The sequence below is a fragment of the Aedes albopictus genome, chromosome 1 (assembly GCF_035046485.1).
Source record: "Aedes albopictus strain Foshan chromosome 1, AalbF5, whole genome shotgun sequence".
NCBI classification, from domain to species: domain Eukaryota; kingdom Metazoa; phylum Arthropoda; class Insecta; order Diptera; family Culicidae; genus Aedes; species Aedes albopictus.
Genome location: NC_085136.1, coordinates 50,005,847 through 50,018,477, shown reverse-complemented (window position 1 = coordinate 50,018,477; position 12,631 = coordinate 50,005,847). Strand labels below are relative to the sequence as shown.

The 12,631-nt window shown below is 47.8% G+C and overlaps 3 protein-coding genes across 4 annotated transcripts in view; all 3 read right to left on the bottom strand.

Moving 5' to 3' along the window:
- LOC109416133 (uncharacterized) overlaps positions 1-12,631 on the bottom strand; it is a 397,844-nt gene that overhangs the window by 70,964 nt on the left and 314,249 nt on the right. The gene's annotated exons all lie outside the window — the stretch shown is intronic.
- On the bottom strand, positions 5,128-6,177 carry LOC134288382 (uncharacterized). The gene has a single exon (XM_062853077.1). It carries the CDS (start codon positions 6,175-6,177, stop codon positions 5,128-5,130), a length of 1,050 nt encoding a protein of 349 aa, XP_062709061.1.
- On the bottom strand, positions 6,449-8,071 carry LOC134288379 (uncharacterized). The gene has a single exon (XM_062853073.1). The coding sequence runs from the start codon at positions 8,069-8,071 to the stop codon at positions 6,449-6,451; it is 1,623 nt and encodes a 540-aa protein (XP_062709057.1).

The following is a 12,631-nucleotide window of genomic DNA, read 5'->3' as shown; positions in this document are numbered from 1 at the left end:
CCTGGCAGGATTCTCCACAGAATCCTGGAAGGATTCTCCACAGAATCCTGGCAGGATTCTCCACAGAATCCTGGCAGGATTCTCCACAGAATCCTGGAAGGATTCTCCACAGAATCCTGGCAGGATTCTCCACAGAATCCTGGCAGGATTCTCCACAGAATCCTGGAAGGATTCTCCACAGAATCCTGGAAGGATTCTCCACAGAATCCTGGAAGGATTCTCCACAGAATCCTGGAAGGATTCTCCACAGAATCCTGGAAGGATTCTCCACAGAATCCTGGAAGGATTCTCCACAGAATCCTGGAAGGATTCTCCACAGAATCCTGGAAGGATTCTCCACAGAATCCTGGAAGGATTCTCCACAGAATCCTGGAAGGATTCTCCACAGAATCCTGGAAGGATTCTCCACAGAATCCTGGAAGGATTCTCCACAGAATCCTGGAAGGATTCTCCACAGAATCCTGGAAGGATTCTCCACAGAATCCTGGAAGGATTCTCCACAGAATCCTGGAAGGATTCTCCACAGAATCCTGGAAGGATTCTCCACAGAATCCTGGAAGGATTCTCCACAGAATCCTGGAAGGATTCTCCACAGAATCCTGGAAGGATTCTCCACAGAATCCTGGAAGGATTCTCCACAGAATCCTGGAAGGATTCTCCACAGAATCCTGGATGGATTCTCCACAGAATCCTGGATGGATTCTCCACAGAATCCTGGAAGGATTCTCCACAGAATCCTGGAAGGATTCTCCACAGAATCCTGGAAGGATTCTCCACAGAATCCTGGAAGGATTCTCCACAGAATCCTGGAAGGATTCTCCACAGAATCCTGGAAGGATTCTCCACAGAATCCTGGAAGGATTCTCCACAGAATCCTGGAAGGATTCTCCACAGAATCCTGGAAGGATTCTCCACAGAATCCTGGAAGGATTCTCCACAGAATCCTGGAAGGATTCTCCACAGAATCCTGGAAGGATTCTCCACAGAATCCTGGAAGGATTCTCCACAGAATCCTGGAAGGATTCTCCACAGAATCCTGGAAGGATTCTCCACAGAATCCTGGAAGGATTCTCCACAGAATCCTGGAAGGATTCTCCACAGAATCCTGGAAGGATTCTCCACAGAATCCTGGAAGGATTCTCCACAGAATCCTGGAAGGATTCTCCACAGAATCCTGGAAGGATTCTCCACAGAATCCTGGAAGGATTCTCCACAGAATCCTGGAAGGATTCTCCACAGAATCCTGGAAGGATTCTCCACAGAATCCTGGAAGGATTCTCCACAGAATCCTGGAAGGATTCTCCACAGAATCCTGGAAGGATTCTCCACAGAATCCTGGAAGGATTCTCCACAGAATCCTGGAAGGATTCTCCACAGAATCCTGGAAGGATTCTCCACAGAATCCTGGAAGGATTCTCCACAGAATCCTGGAAGGATTCTCCACAGAATCCTGGAAGGATTCTCCACAGAATCCTGGAAGGATTCTCCACAGAATCCTGGAAGGATTCTCCACAGAATCCTGGAAGGATTCTCCACAGAATCCTGGAAGGATTCTCCACAGAATCCTGGAAGGATTCTCCACAGAATCCTGGAAGGATTCTCCACAGAATCCTGGAAGGATTCTCCACAGAATCCTGGAAGGATTCTCCACAGAATCCTGGAAGGATTCTCCACAGAATCCTGGAAGGATTCTCCACAGAATCCTGGAAGGATTCTCCACAGAATCCTGGAAGGATTCTCTACAGAATCCTGGAAGGATTCTCCACAGAATCCTGGAAGGATTCTCCACAGAATCCTGGAAGGATTCTCCACAGAATCCTGGAAGGATTCTCCACAGAATCCTGGAAGGATTCTCCACAGAATCCTGGAAGGATTCTCCACAGAATCCTGGAAGGATTCTCCACAGAATCCTGGAAGGATTCTCCACAGAATCCTGGAAGGATTCTCCACAGAATCCTTGAAGGATTCTCCACAGAATCCTGGAAGGATTCTCCACAGAATCCTAAAAGGATTCTCCACAGAATCCTGGAAGGATTCTCCACAGAATCCTGGAAGGATTCTCCACAGAATCCTGGAAGGATTCTCCACAGAATCCTGGAAGGATTCTCCACAGAATCCTGGAAGGATTCTCCACAGAATCCTGGAAGGATTCTCCACAGAATCCTGGAAGGATTCTCCACAGAATCCTGGAAGGATTCTCCACAGAATCCTGGAAGGATTCTCCACAGAATCCTGGAAGGATTCTCCACAGAATCCTGGAAGGATTCTCCACAGAATCCTGGAAGGATTCTCCACAGAATCCTGGAAGGATTCTCCACAGAATCCTGGAAGGATTCTCCACAGACTCCTGGAAGGATTCTCCACAGAATCCTGGAAGGATTCTCCACAGAATCCTGGAAGGATTCTCCACAGAATCCTGGAAGGATTCTCCACAGAATCCTGGAAGGATTCTCCACAGAATCCTGGAAGGATTCTCCACAGAATCCTGGAAGGATTCTCCACAGAATCCTGGAAGGATTCTCCACAGAATCCTGGAAGGATTCTCCACAGAATCCTGGAAGGATTCTCCACAGAATCCTGGAAGGATTCTCCACAGAATCCTGGAAGGATTCTCCACAGAATCCTGGAAGGATTCTCCACAGAATCCTGGAAGGATTCTCCACAGAATCCTGGAAGGATTCTCCACAGAATCCTGGAAGGATTCTCCACAGAATCCTGGAAGGATTCTCCACAGAATCCTGGAAGGATTCTCCACAGAATCCTGGAAGGATTCTCCACAGAATCCTGGAAGGATTCTCCACAGAATCCTGGAAGGATTCTCCACAGAATCCTGGAAGGATTCTCCACAGAATCCTGGAAGGATTCTCCACAGAATCCTGGAAGGATTCTCCACAGAATCCTGGAAGGATTCTCCACAGAATCCTGGAAGGATTCTCCACAGAATCCTGGAAGGATTCTCCACAGAATCCTGGAAGGATTCTCCACAGAATCCTGGAAGGATTCTCCACAGAATCCTTGAAGGATTCTCCACAGAATCCTGGAAGGATTCTCCACAGAATCCTGGAAGGATTCTCCACAGAATCCTGGAAGGATTCTCCACAGAATCCTGGAAGGATTCTCCACAGAATCCTGGGAGGATTCTTCAAAGTATCCTGTGAAGATTCTCCACAGAATCCTTGGAGGATTCTTCATAGAATCCTGCAAGGATTCACCACAGAAACGAAAGATTCTCAAATCGCTCTCCAATGATTTTTCTCCTGTGCAACTCCAGCAACTACGCCACTGAACAGAAGGCAGGAGTAAAGGCAGGGCGGTACGCGCTAGGATGATGTATTGCTTGTGGCATTGGCCCTTGGATGAGAACCAAGGTAGTCGGCAAGCAGGAGGATGATAATTCTTCGTCACCTTCCTGGCCAGTGAGCCGCTGGCGCCCCAGTTGGCTTACGGTACCAAGCACCGAGCGACGTTCCATATCCCATCCCGGGATGCGACGTTCTCATTACATAATAAAATATCATAAATTATTCGGAGTCGGAGGGCAGGGGTCGCTGGGTGATGCGAGCAGAGGAAAAATCATGATGTTGCATCTGTTGTGACATCCTCTTGGCAACACAGATACACACGTATAGGAGGGAGGAAAACGAATTCAATAAAGTCATGTATCTACCAGTCAGTGAGTGTAGATACCACCGGAGAGAGGCGCATGACGATGACACAGGGCGGGGAGGCATCAGGTAATGGAAAAGGCATCAGACCATGGCAAAGGTCTTGGCTTGATGATATGTTGTTCCTTTCGTGCCGTCTTCAGTCAATCGAGTGTGCCTAATTCGCACTCCGGATCTGGCATTTGGGTTGAAGGATGGCTTTTATACCTACACCGACGACGGTCGAGACATCAACGACTGACTTTGAATGCAAAAGGATATGTCACAGATGAGCGCAAAGAGTCATTCGCCATGAGGGAGCATTTCTCCATTCGAACGTTGTCATTCAAGAATAAATGAGGGCTCCTGTGGGTATGGAATGTGATAAAATGACTCCTGGGAATCTTTTGGTAAGATGAAATATGTATTGGTTAGGAATAGTTTTCTCAGTAGTGTTTAAAATATTTGATGAGTTATGAATAAGAGTAAACGATAGTTATTACTAAACTAATAGATTCACGATAATGATAATCACAGATTTTTAAAGCTGTTCAGTTCATCCAAGAGTTTTCCGTAAACGCAACGCTGTTTTATTCTAGCATATCACACGCAAACCAAGAATCAACAAATTCTTCTAATTGGCGTAGCCTTCCAACTGAGACGAAGTCTGCTTCTTAGCGCAGACGGATCTCGAAGCCTCCTTTCCCAAGTAACACACTTGTCACCGAAGAGTCACGGCGGCGCAGGTTTTTGTTTCGCAGAAGTCACTGTGACTTACTTCTAACAATTTAGCACTTACTTGCTATAAGTAAGTCACAGTGACTTCTGCGCAACAAAAACCTGCTCCGCTGTGACTCTTCGGTGATAACTTATCACTGATAAGTGTGTTATTTGGGTTGGAATGGACGAACTTCACATCCTGAATCTTGACGCTTCACCACTTCTTCGACTATGTCCGTACGAAATCTTTTCCAATAGACCATATTAAGTCAGCAGTTGAACCATTTGCTGACGATCTCAATACGGAGTGCACGGCAAGTCATGCTTTTAGCAATGAGGCCTTTGAGTTTGAGCTTTATTGATCGTCCACAGTTGCTACTTGTTACGGGACGGACGAAAAAATCTCCAAAGACAGACTCGTTTTAGTGGAGTAAGCTTCAAGCTGCAAAGTTATTTTTATTATTTGCATGTTTTTCATAATTTTTAGGTTACTTACAGTTTTAGTTTTCTTCGTTAGTTTTCCGTCGATTGTAACAATTTTAGCTTTAATGTTCCACGTTTTTCTATAAATGTTAAGTTTAAGTTTACAATATTTTCAATAACATCAATTTACTTACGGTTTCAATATTCTATAATTAAGAAATCAAATTTAACTCTTAGGGAACAAATTTCACGTGTGCTCGTCTTCTAGCTTCGTGTTCTTTTGTGTCATGTAGGTTTAGAGAGATAACAATGGGTGTCAACTAGATAAAAGGCCAGAATTTTAGTTTGACGCTGTTGGTGGTACCGAAGCTGTTCGGGCGGTACTGAACGACATGGGTTCAGCCGCGTACATACCCCCACCCGTATTGCTGCCAGGACCTTCAGCTATACCAGAATCTCCGGCGATGTTCAGTACAGCCAACTTGGAAACCGGACGTTGATGAACACCCATCGAAGTCTGCACGTCGACTCGCCTTGTCCGCCTATCTTTACCTGGGTAGACGCGTAGTACTCTTCCTCGCGTCCAGCTATTTCTCTCCTTTTCGCTAGCTATCATGACCAGATCACCGACCCGAACGTTCCGCACCTCGCCAAACCATTTTGATTGAGGCGACATTACCGGGAGGTACTCCCTGAGCCAACGCTTCCAAAAATGGTCCAGCATAACCTGGATGGCATTCCAGCTGGAACGAAGAGCAGTCCCTTCCTCCGTTGGCCGTGTAGCTGGTTGAACCACCCCGCTTGAGCTTAGAAGCAAAAAATGATTGGGCGTCAACGCTTCGTGCTCCTCGCTCTCCAGCGGTAGGTAAGTCAGAGGGCGTGAGTTCACCAGCGATTCGACTTCCGTCAGTACAGTATTCAACGCTTCATCGTCGGGATGTCTATCCGTGAGCAGACAGCTGAGACCCTTCTTAACGGAACGCACAAGCCTCTCCCACACGCCACCCATGTGAGGTGCGTACGGTGGATTGAATTTCCACTGGGTCCTTTGGTTGGTGATCGTGGGGGCAAGCGATTCGTTAACCGAACGTAACTGTTTGGACAGTTCGCTGCTAACTCCCTGGAAATTTGTTCCCTGGTCCGAGTAAATCTCCTGAGGAGCTCCTCTCCGTGCAATGAACCTTCGGATGGCTTGTTTGCAGGACTCCGTGGATAACGAAGCCGCGACCTCTAAATGCACTGCCCTGGTCGTCAAGCAGGTAAATAGGGCCACCCACCGCTTGGCATTCGCTCGTCCAACTCGCACAGTCAGCGGGCCGAAATAGTCGAGTCCCACGAAAGTGAAAGCTCTCACGTAGGGCGTAAGCCGTGCCAATGGTAGTTGACCCATTTTCGGGACTTGTGGGATAGATCGGTAGACAGAGCACCAAACGCAGCTTTTCGTAGTCTTTCGAACGACAACTCTTAGATCCGGAACGTGGTACTTCTGCCGAACTTCGTTGACTACTGTTTCTCCGTTCGCGTGGCCATATTTCCGGTGATACCAGTTTACCATGAGGTGCGTTGCGTAGTGCTCTTTAGGGACAATGATTGGGAACTTCGCGTCGTATGAGATGTATGGTGATGCAGCGATTCGACCATTCTTCCTTATCACGCCTCCCTCACCAATAAACGGTGCCAGCTTGTAAATCCGGCTGCTTTTCTCTACGGTTTTTTTGTTGATTTTCTGGAGCTTCCTGATTTTTGCGTAGGGTCTTAAACTCCTCTGGAAACACTTCCACCTGTACTAATTTCCAGACAGAATATTCTGCTGCGGTTAGTTCCTCGCTTGACAGCACATCCATGTTGATCATAGTGCCGATTCTTTTGCACCGGCAGTTGTTGTAGAACCGGCGTATGTATGCCACAACTCTGACCAACCTTTCCCACTTGGAGAACCGTTGGAACTGTATTGCTGGCTCGGCCGATATGTGCACGTTAACGTGAACGTTCCGCAGCTCTTCTGTTGTGCACTCCTCTACCCAGGCATCTTCCACGGGCCATTGACTCTCGTCCTCGTGTAGAAATGCAGGACCCTTAAACCAGCGGCTGCTCTCATGGTAGCTGGGACTCTTGCCCCACTTCGTAGCTTCGTCAGCCACATTCTGCCTAGATGGCACCCATCTCCAATCCTCGATGCTTGTTTCCTCTAATATCTCCGTGACACGGAATGCCACGAACTGCCGATATCGCCTTTGATCCGAGCGGAGCCACGAGAGCACAGTTCGTGAGTCGCTCCACAACACTCTGCGCTTGATAGTAATAGTGTGGTTGTCGGTGATGGTCTTCATTAGACGCGCACCAATCGTAGCTGCCTGAAGTTCTAACCGAGGTATGGAGAGTTGTTTTAGGGGAGCAACTTTGGTCTTTGCTCCGACTAGGCAGCATCTAACTTCTCCTTTATCGACGATTCTGAAGTAGCCGACGGTGGCATAAGCGCTCTCACTCGCGTCGACGAAGACGTGTAGCTCGAGTGAGTCGTAGGCTTCCTTGCTGTATCCCGGGAAGTAGCATCGTGGGATCTTTACTCCGTCCAGCGACCGTAGTACCTCCAGCCACTGTTGCCATCTAGGAAGAATTTCGGCGGGAATACGTTCATCCCATCCGACTTTCGCCCTCCAAATCTCCTGAATGATGACCTTTCCCTCGACCACAAACGATGCAACGAGTCCCAGCGGATCGAACAGACTCACTACCAGTCTTAGAACTTCTCTCTTGGTAGGGATTACTGCAACGTCAAAGAGGCGCTCCAACTCGCTACGGAAGGTTGTTGTGTAGGAGAACACGTCTTCGTTGGATTGCCAAACCATTCCTAAGATGCGTTCCTGCTGACTGCCTTTATCCATGACGAAACTTTTCATCTCTTGAGTGTTCTGCTCTCCGATTCGTCTCAACACGTCCGGGGAGTTCGACGTCCAATGTCGTATCTGGAACCCTGCTCGTTCATGTACGGTTTTCACATCTACTGCTAGTTGAACCGCTTCGTCAACGCTGTCGACGCTATCCAGATAGTCGTCGACGTAGTGGTTCTCTTTGATCGCAACGGCTGCCTTAGGAAACTCCTCGGCGTGTTCATCGGCGTTAGCATTCTTGGCATACTGCGTAGAACATGGCGAGCAAGTGGATCCAAAAATGGCTACATCCATTACAAAAACTTGCGCTGAATCTTCTGGATTGTCCCGCCACAGGTACCTTTGGGCTTGGCGGTCCTCGGGTCTTATTTGCACCTGATGGAACATTTCCATTATATCGCCGCTGATGGCTATTTCCCTCTGGCGATAGCGGCAAAGCACGATTTGAAGGGGCACCAACAAATCCGGACCGGTCAGGAGTACCGAATTTAAGGAAACTCCTTGTACAGCAGCTGCTGCATCCCAGACAACGCGCAGCTTATCAGGTTTTCTTGCGTTCACGACCACGCCTAACGGCAAATACCAGGTGCGCTTAGGATCAGATTCTTCTAATTCCTGCTGCGTTGCTTTATGAGCGTAACCTTTAATGACTTACTCAAACATCTGCTGTCTCATTTTTTCGTAGAGTACTGGTGACTTGGTGAGACGATTCTCGAGACATTTGAGCCGCCGCTCGGCCATTGGGCGGCTGTTCGGAAATACCACGTTGTCGAACTTCCACAAAAGGCCAGTTTCGTATCTTCCAGAGGCGGTCCTAACGGTGGTCGATTCAAATATACCTCGTGCCCGTTGGTCTTCCGCTGACTCAATTGACTTGTCAGCAGATACTCCTACGCTTTCTGTCGAGAAGAATTGTTTGACTAACTCGTTGAGGTCGTCGTCGTGCGAACGGGTGCAGACATGGAGAACTCGATGGGGTGTTTCTTCATTCAGGGTCCCGGAACGGCCGAAAACAACCCATCCTAACCTTGTTTTGGTAGCTACAGGTTCGTTGACCTTTCCTTCGCGTTGCTTCAGGGAAGTTTTTACTTTGGTGTTATCCAAGCCAATCAAAATGCCGGGAACTCCATCTCTGTAACTCATCACCGGTAAGCCTCGCAGATGAGCAAATTTACTCTCTAGTTCCTTGAAGTGAATCGACTGTTGGGGTAGATCTAGACTCTCCACGGTCTGCACGCCCCTCAACTGGAACTGCTTGCCTTGTCCAACTCCTGAAATCTTGAATTGGACCCGTCTGGAATCTTCCTCGGTTCTTTTGACTCCATTGGTCCACTGCATGCACAGTGGGGATACTGGCCCTTGTACACCGAGCTGTTCCATCAGCGACTTCTCCACTAACGTCGAGTCAGATCCACCGTCCAGGAAAGCAAATGTTTGGATAGACCTGCCGTTGGCGTGTAGCATTACAGGTATAATTCTGAACAGAATTTTGTTGTGAGAATGTTGGTGAACAGTAACTACTCCTGTTACTGCGCTTGACGGAACGACAGGTTCTCGTTCTTGCCGTGGGTCACCAGGGTGAAGCAGCTTATGATGGCGTTGCTGGCATCCTTCTACACCACACAGCGATGCCTTACGCGGCCACTTTCCGTGCGGGTAGAGACACCTTCTGCAAAGGTGAAGTTCCTGCGCAGCATTCCAGCGATTTTCCAGGGACTTTGATTTGAAAGACACGCAGTCCTTCGGTTTGTGGCCGCTAGATTTGCAAACAAGACAGGGCCTGTCGCTAACTCCTCCAGCGGATTGGTTGAAGCTAGCTTTCGTCGTCAGCTGATTCTGCTCTCCATGGTTCTCACTCGAAAAGTTTTCCGAAGAATGGGCGTTCAGGACTGCTCTTCCCTTCGACTTTTCCACCTTATCCATGACCGGTGCTACCCGACTCGCTGCATCCACGATGACGTTCATATACTCCGAGAAAGCCCGCAAATCCGCTCTTGCCACGCGCTGTGTATACAACGCCCAGTCTAGTTTGATATTAGCTGGAAGTTTGTCGACCAACTCGTTGATCAACATCGGGTTCGCTAAATGCATATCTTGCCCAGTCGCTATCAAATGAGCGCAGAGATTCCGTACCGCTAGTCCAAAACTGATAACGGTTTCTAACTTATCGGATCGTGGAGCCGGAGTAGCGCGTACCTCAGCCAGCAATGTTCCTATGATGGCTTCGGGACGACCATAGAGAGTGCTTAATGTGCGAAGGATTTCAGGAACATTCAACGGATGTAACAAGAAACAATTCACCGCTTTCCTTGCTTCCCCTTTTAGACATCTTTGAAGCCGCATAAGGTTTTCCGACTCACTGTAGCCGCAGATCCTCGTCGAAGTCTCGTAGCTGCTCCAAAATAACGGCCATTCAGCGGGATTCCCCGAAAAGGAAGGTAATTCCTTCGAGACGACGTGGCGGGCTGCCAGTTGTTGAGCGGTTGGAATGTCGAAAGGTTGAGCATCGAAATTTGATAAAGATACGGGATGAACAGCGCCACTCCTGTCCGCCGGTTGATACGATGGATAACTGTAGCCATTCACTGGTGCAACGTTGACCGCCGCTGGGACAATTCCTGGGACAGAACGAATCCCCGCAGAATTCCCTGTTGCAACATCAGCCATTGGAGGGGAATGTGCCGGGGGTCGAGAGGCTTCTACTCTAGAGTTGATCACCGGAGCCGATGCAACTGTCCCACTGTGATAACGGTTAGCACTTTCACTCACACCCGGATACGCTACATAAGAAACACCCGCGGCACGGATCGGTATCGCACTCATCGAAGTGGAACCGATCGAATCACTCGCGAACGATTGAACGTTTGACATATGGGGAAAAGGGGGAGCGGAGGAACCCATAGGAAGAGAAAATATTGGGCCCGGATAGCTCGAGACACTCCGCATTGGAGCAATGTTGGTGTGTGGTGTTCTAATAGGAATTTGATGGGAACTTGTAGTCACTATTCTACTATCTCTAATTGCTGCCCTAATCTGATTCGACTCATTACTGCCAAGCCGTGGATGTGCACTACTTAGTGTGAAAGAGCTAATATCGTACAACTGATCATTTGGATTCGTTGTCGCGATAGATGTACCCTGTGCCTGACTTTCTGAAGTTCTTACTCTTCTAGGTGTACTTACCGGAGCCGAACCTACATACAAACTTGGTTCGGCTTCCAGTGCGTTGCCTGTTTTCTATTTTGAGGCGACTATGGTGTCTGTTACATCAGGTTGCAGGTCAATGTGGGGAAGAGGAGCGAAGTGATGATTGCAATCTCTTGCCCAATTCATGCCGTTGAGTCCTCTGCGCCTGCACAAGGTCATGCGAATGTCGGAGTGTTATTGGGTTTGGAAATGATTATTTTTAACAGAGGTTTCACGCATAGAGCTTGCTGACGTTTATTCACCTTTCTCTTTCAAACATGCAGGCGGAATAGGATTTGTTGTCATCAGGAAAGGTTTCCCGATGAAAACAAATCCTATCCCGCCTGCATGCTTGAAAGAGAGAGGTGAATAAACGTCAGCAAGCTCTATTGTTGCGTGGATGCCAGGCGTTAAGTAAAATATTGTTACTATCAAGATGTTGCGGCACAGTTCGCTTGGTTGCATAACTTGTAGGTGTTATATACGATAAATTTACACTGTGCAGTGAAAGTTGGAAGAAAAGGAAACAACTTTTTGAATGCGTATCTTGATTTAGCAATGGCTATGAACATACGCTTGTATATGATATTGTGTATATGAAGGGAAAGACTATAAAATAAGTAGATATGAAGAAAGTAGGAGGCAAGTGGTTGATACTAGACCACCAAGCCCGAATTGCTTCTAGTAATAAGGCCTTAAATATGCGAGAAAGTAATTATCATCCAACAATGAATACCAAATTAATAATGGAGCACATACTGCTTATCTATATCAAATTCATCGCCTTTTATCCCACCAAAGCCATCCCCATATTGGTTGACATTCATAATCGAATCCCATTCTCGGCATTCCAGCATCCGGGCCGATCCCAGTAGTGACGATTAGTGCGTGACCAAAGTCATCCCTTCGTCATCTTCGCCCAAATTCGAACGGCAGCCGCAAACAATCGTCCGTCATTGTCGCCTGCCACCGAAACGGCAGCGCCGCCCCACTTTATGACGTTCAATAAATAAGCGTTTTATTAAATAGGCCTTTTATTACGGTCGTTACTCATATCGACTCTACGACGAAGACGATGGCATGACGGCGGCGACCGGGCGACGGAACCGGGAAAAGCGTGTGACTTCCCCAAACGAAGCAAATCGCGCGTTGTGCAGTCAGTGGGTCGTGCTCATGAATCATAACAACAAGACGAAAAAGGCGACGGGAGGGTGGAACGAGGAGGCATAACGCATCACACGCTAACTTTCCTTCCGCTTCCGCTCGGTAAAGATCCTGACATTCCTACAAGTAGAACTTCCCAACAATGGCGATTGTCATCTTTCCTTGTACGGTATCTTACAAGAGATGACGACCCTCCCCCCACCAACAACATATCGCATTGTTAGCGAAGTAGCAGACGGATCCGTGGCCAACGCAGCTTGCTTTCTTTTGTCACAAGGCTAGATAAATGCGACCTGATTGTGAAGTATATGGCCGCCTCCGTATGTGATGCACGGATGTGAGGTATGAATTTTTCCGCCGATTTTACCCCGTCATCATCGTCACTTACCAGTCGGTCCGTTTCTAGTTCATCTTGGAAGGATAAAATGGCAGGGATGCCATAGTTTTAGTCTTCAAAATTTGATTTTTCTAGAAGAATTCTTAGAGAATTCCAGGGGAATTCTCGAAAAAAAAAATCCAGGGGAATTCTCGGAAGAATTCTCTGATGTATTTCAAAGATGATTCTATGAAGGATTCCAGGGGTATTCTTGAAAGAATCCCAGG

Coding starts and splice junctions, on each gene's coding strand:
- LOC134288382 (XM_062853077.1), bottom strand. CDS start 6,177: ATGGGTCAACTACCATTGGCACGGCTTACGCCCTACGTGAGAGCTTTC.
- LOC134288379 (XM_062853073.1), bottom strand. CDS start 8,071: ATGGAAATGTTCCATCAGGTGCAAATAAGACCCGAGGACCGCCAAGCC.